Source organism: Haliotis asinina, chromosome 9, assembly GCF_037392515.1.
Source record: "Haliotis asinina isolate JCU_RB_2024 chromosome 9, JCU_Hal_asi_v2, whole genome shotgun sequence".
Taxonomy (NCBI): domain Eukaryota; kingdom Metazoa; phylum Mollusca; class Gastropoda; order Lepetellida; family Haliotidae; genus Haliotis; species Haliotis asinina.
The window spans coordinates 50,318,880-50,324,879 of NC_090288.1; the positions used below are offsets into that span (position 1 = coordinate 50,318,880).

The 6,000-nt window shown below is 40.9% G+C and overlaps 1 protein-coding gene across 1 annotated transcript; it reads left to right on the forward strand.

Annotated features, from left to right (window-relative positions):
* The first annotated feature begins 397 nt into the window (after positions 1-397).
* LOC137297000 (ninjurin-1-like) lies at positions 398-2,518 on the forward strand. The gene is made up of 2 exons (XM_067828933.1): positions 398-599; positions 1,466-2,518. Exons 1-2 carry the CDS (start codon positions 513-515, stop codon positions 1,811-1,813), a joined length of 435 nt encoding a protein of 144 aa, XP_067685034.1. The 5' UTR covers positions 398-512; the 3' UTR covers positions 1,814-2,518.
* The last annotated feature ends 3,482 nt before the right edge of the window (positions 2,519-6,000 follow it).

Sequence of the window (6,000 nt, forward strand, 5' to 3'; positions counted from 1 at the left end):
TAAATGCTGAAAACGATAATATACTTGTCAGAGTGTTGTGCGTGACTCTCTCTGTGTGTGTGTGAGAGAGAGAGAAAAAAAAACAGAGAGAGAGAGATGAGGGGAGAAATTACAAGTGTACACACTGCAGTTAAGGGACGTTCACGATACGTCCCCGATAACACTTCGCCGTTCACTACCCCATAACCAACCACTGCTTGCCCACGATCGAGCAATCCTGATCGATGTGTAGTATATTGCGATACGTCATTTGTCAGATAAGACTTATACTTTGTAGGTATGGGGTGAAAGGTGGAGACGTCATGGGAACAAGGTCAGGTTTAAATTTACCGCTCACTGAAGGATCAGCGCCGTGATAGTGTTAACCAGTTTTAGATGTAATACAGGCAACAGGTCCATAGTAGCACAACTATGGGAGGCTATAAAACAGTTATACACAGACGATAAACATCTACATGACGTTACGGAAACAAGAATAGAGTGTATCTCAGAACTTCATACTTCGCATATGAATGAATAACAATCTACAAAACAAGATGGCAGAACAAACACCCAGGATGGCTAGTACATGGAGCATGAACAGGAACGAGGCTACTCAGGTAGGTATGAACTGATGTACTAAACTGTATTTTCAAATTATATCGTATTGGGAACCGATGACATGTGTCAGCCATGTTATCAGCCCTGATCCCGTTAGTCGCCTCGTCGACCTCTTGCTTGAGATCAATTCTAACCTAGATCTTCATTGTCTCAGAACTATCTGTCTGGCTTCTTTTTCATTTATTATAGATATTCCTGTTTTGTTTCTGTCCAAATAACATGTCATCGTATCCCAATGGCGTAGATCGATGCTCAGGCTGTTGATTACTGGATTCTTTGGTGCAGACTCGATTATTTACACACCACCGTTACAGAGCTGGGATACTGTTGAGTGCGGCGTAAAACTAAACCCATGGCCACTCACTCATTTTATCAAGATGATATTTTGTTAGTGAGTAGGCATTTAATACACATAATATCACATAATATCGTACAATATCACATAATATCACATAATATCACGTTTAGAAAGTGATTAAATGTAGCATATGTTATATTTGGGATTTCACTTTCTTGGTAAAATACAAATTTGTTGTAAGTATGTTAAATGGTGTATTCATACCTTTCGGCCGTGGGAGCCGTGCGAAATAACACTTATCAGAGAGATACACAAAGGCCACTACTCTCTGTACGATTTCCAGTTTAGCTGAAGCCGTGACTGAGCGGGTTTGGGTGTTGACCTTTAGGAGCCTGATTCTGACGATGTGACTTCGAACCCCAGTCGGAACTCAAAACATCAAAAGTATTAGCATATGATTGTTTAGACTCGCTTATTTATAGACTGACGCCATATGGCTTAAATATTGCTAGTGCTGTGTTTAACAACAATCAGATACACAAACACTCACTCTCAACTGTGTTTCAGCCTGTCGTGTCAGCGACTTCAAGAACGGCATACGCCACCCGGAAGACTGTAGCGCAAGGCATGCTGGACTTTGCTCTTCTAATGGCGAACGCATCCCAGCTGAAGGCCTTGCTGAAGTCAAAAACCGTCCCCCATGACGCCACGTTCATTGGTCTTTTGTTCCTGATCGCAGTGTCAATAATACTACAGATCATCACCGGCATCATCATTGCTGTCCTCGGCTCCATGGACGTCCACGACGAAGCCGCTCACATCCGGGCACACCGACTCAACAACTCCACGGTGGGGCTTATTCTTGGAATAACTATCACCAATGTGTTTATAGCTGCGTTCGGTATGGAGTTATGATATTCAGGTCAACCAACTGTCACGTACCATAAGTGCTATTAAACAACAGTAATATATAAGTGGAACTGGCCATTTGAAGTCTTTGAATGGCATTTACAAGAGATACACATAAGAATGAGGGCTTTATGGATGTCAACTCTTTACTATGAGGAACACATTTCGGAGACTATCGTTACTCCTTCACTCCTTCATCAGGTGATGAAGGGTATGAGACAGGGAGTACATATATGTACATATCGACTACTTTAATACGAGGAACACAACGTTTATAATATATCCTTACTCCTTCATCAGGTGATAAAGGGTATGAGACAGGAAGTACACATACATAATGTACATATCGACTTCTTTAGTGCGAGGAACACAACTTTTATAGTATATCCTTACACCTTCATCAGGTGAATGAATGGTATGAGACAGACAGCATGTACAGGTATATGTTCATGTATGCTATGGCTAATTAACTTTTAAATGCAGGTTTACATTTGTACTTTGCCAATCACATGCCAACACCCGTTAACTATTGCCTTCCATTGTTTAGCCTAAATCTTTGTTGTCTTATTACTTTTGTTGTTCTTACATGTACATATATACGCTCTGGCCTCATACCTTCCATTCACCTGATGAAAGAGCAAGCATATATTACGGAACATTGTGTTCCTCATAGTACAGAAGTTGACGTCAATAAAAAGCTTTATTCCTCATCTATTTGAATTACGCTATGTGACTACAGCTAGCATGTTCACAAACGAAATGGACAGTAACTGTTATTCTTTTGAAAACAATGTAAAAACTGCAGTTATTACTATCTGGGAGGGTATGTGACTTCCGATGTCACTTGAACATTCTGTTATTATTAGATCTTAAAGATACATTAGGCCTTGTCTAGTATACTGTGTGAACTATAGTTCAAACAGCGTACAGCATTTCTAAAATGAAACAGTATTTAATTTTATACACGGATTTAGCTACTTTATACTTTCTGTAGGGTTTACCGATAAAGATACGTTCTGGCGTGTAGCAAGCCATTTGTGCCTGTAGCTCTGATAGGATGCAAGGCCCTATATTTATATAGTACTGGGGACTTGCCCAGCCTATTTTTCAAATATTTTGTGTAAACCCGGGTATTTTTATTTGTAGCTACGCCTGAGACATTACGTCGGAGACGATATAATATTGCACGCATGCACGCATGCACGCATGCACGCACACACGCATGCACGCATGCACGCACCACCTGTTCTCACTGTGCTTTCAGGGTTAGAATGTCAGTCACACATGCTGGTGGTAAGTAGACATCTAACAGAATGAGTAGCCCAGCGCAGTGATCTAGTTGACCGCTTTACCTGATCGATCCTTCAAAAAACAATCACACATGCGCACTCAAATGCATTTACGCATATACGCACTCGTGGCTCTGTAAAGTGATCCTTCCCTTGGCAACACAAGAAACAAACAATTTTTTGGTTTGAATAAATACCAGTTCATCCCGTTCTAGCTTTCTTAGCATCATGCGCTCAGTCATCTATTCTACCATTGAGACTCTAACAAGTTGTAGATTATCCCTGATTCTACCACGTAAAGTATACTGTTCAAACCACTTGTAAATCTATTTCACTCACTCACTCAATTTAACGCACACATTCTCAATGGTGGTAAATCATTGTATATTACACGCATGCGTTCCGAGTGAGTGAGTTAGTTTAGTTTTACGCCACACTCGGCAATATTAAAACAATATAGCAGCGGTCTGTAAATGATCGAGTCTAAGTCTGGACCAGACATTCCAGTGATCAACACCATGGGCATCGATGTAGGCAACTGGGACACGAGGGCATGAACAAGCAAGACAGCAGTCCGCATTCGGGATGTATTATGTACACAGATTATAAGTTACACTAATTAAATCACTGACGTTGCAAGAATTCTAAACGAAGTCAGCTTAGCATTTTGCATGAATAAATTGAGGATAGGATGGCAGCCAATTATATTCTTCCTCAAACATTTGTCTTTGCAGAGAGCTATTGTCGCACACAATAGGACCTAGCGTGAAGGGCAAAGCGATGCTCAATCAACAACTAACGTGATTGATTGTACAATTTCCTGTAGCAATAGCCGCCATCTTAATGTCGAGGATGCTTGTACAAGGACATCAAGTAGATCAGTTTACACCGTCCTTGTCTGTTCTCACCGTCATAGCGGGTGGCGTTTGCTAAAATCACCCAAAAGGATGTTTAATTTCATCAACCAAGTCAGAAAGTAGATCTTCTTGCGTAATTACCGGCAATAACAGTAGACACCCGGTTGGCAGTGATATCAACATACTGTTGATAAAGGCGTGGTCCGGTGTTCCAATGAAAAAAATGGGTGGTGGTTAAATGTTAAAGAAATCTGCGCTTACATATGTAGATGTGTATTTGTGTGGGCAGTTTTACTCAACTGTGTACTGACTCAAAGACGACCAGTGTTATCCTGTTAATACCGCGCACAAGACGGGTTAGTAATAACAAATACCCGTATTAAAATTTTTGAGTAGACAACAAACGCACCAAGGACTAAACATCAAATCAGTGACCTTCTGTTTTTATATTAGGCCCTGTATTAACAAGACCACCTAACCGTTGTGACGGGCGTCCACCTAGATATTATGTACACCCAGTTGCTAGTGTTTGGCGATCAACAGGTAGCCACTTTATAATTATATAAGTGTATGTGTTATAAGTAAAGGGTGACGTCACTGATGTTTCCTCCATATTAAGATAACACTAAGCCGCTTATTAATTCCATGATTATACTATGGACTTCGCATAGTGCACCCACGTGGGGAATTGAACCCGGGTCTTCGGCGTGACGAGCGAACGCTTTAACCACTGTGCCACCCTCCCCTTTCTTCAGAAGGCATGTCACCATGAACTATGAGTTATACTGTGAAGATTTTCTTATTCTGCGCACACACGTGTCTTGCTGTATCATTCTATCATGTATCTCCGTCCCAGCTGTTTCTCGGTATCATGTTGTATCTATGTATCATGTTGTGTTTCCGTATCATTTTGTATCTCTATATCCTGTTGTATGCCTGTATCATGTTGTATGTCTGTATCGCGTTGTATCTATGCTGTATGTCTGTATTATGTTGTATGTCTGTATCGCGTTGTATCTATGCTATATGTCCGTATTGGGCTGTATCTCTATCCTATCGGATCTATGTATCTTGTTGCATGTCCGTATTCGGTTCTATCTATGTATTCGATTATATGTCCCTGTTGGGCTGTATCTCTGTATCCTATCGGATCTATGTATCTTGTTGTATTAACGTATACGGCTGTATCTCTGTATTCCGTTACATATATGTATCTTGCTGAATCTCCGAATTCGGTTGTATCTCCGTATTCGGCTGTGTTTTTGTATCATGTTGTGTATCCGTATCCTCTTGCACTTCTGCTTTTATTTACATCTGTATCCTGCTGTATCTATGCATATTGCTGTATCACCGTATCCTGTTGTATCTATGCATTTTGCTGATTCTCTGTGTCCTGCTGTGTCTCAGTATCAAATCTCCAAATGTTTATGTGATCGGTTTATAATCCAACGTAATTACGTGTATACATGCCTTTTAACACGTGCGTGACTACAAGCGTTTTTCAACTCAATCACACATTATATCTCAACGTTACACTGTCAGGATAACATCTCAGACAGCCCTTCTACGTCATACAATCGAAACAAGCCTATGACACAAGTTCCACTTCCACAGCCACTTGACATGATGGAACATGAGCAATGCCTGTCATCTTGTAATTGGTAAACAGTCGGGGTGGCACTCTTCAGGACATGGTCGATATCATGTAACCATTCCACTGTCACTGACAGACGAGGGGTTCACATGTCGTGCGTGATGATGTGACGGCATGCGTTGTCGGCAGCATGCATTTCAGATGTCCCTTTGTACCCGGAGCGTAAAGCAACTGTTCCGTGATATTCTTTGAAACTGTAAAACGTCTGATATTTCTTTGACTTACTGAAACTACTGTCTGAACTGATGAGACTATTCAGGTAAGTGGCTTTGTTTTGTCACGACTGTAGTGCCATGTCAGAGCTGATGTTGAAACTTACATCTTATACTGGGCACTCTGCCAGTATTTTGAAAATCGTTTGGCACTATTCTATAAAATATTGTCTTTTTCATT

What these genes read in the sequence shown, in the direction of transcription:
- LOC137297000 (XM_067828933.1), top strand. Translation starts at nt 513, where the DNA reads ATGAATAACAATCTACAAAACAAGATGGCAGAACAAACACCCAGGATG. An exon ending in ACAGGAACGAGGCTACTCAG is followed by an intron (nt 600 to 1,465) that starts GTAGGTATGAAC and finishes ACTGTGTTTCAG; the next exon opens with CCTGTCGTGTCAGCGACTTC.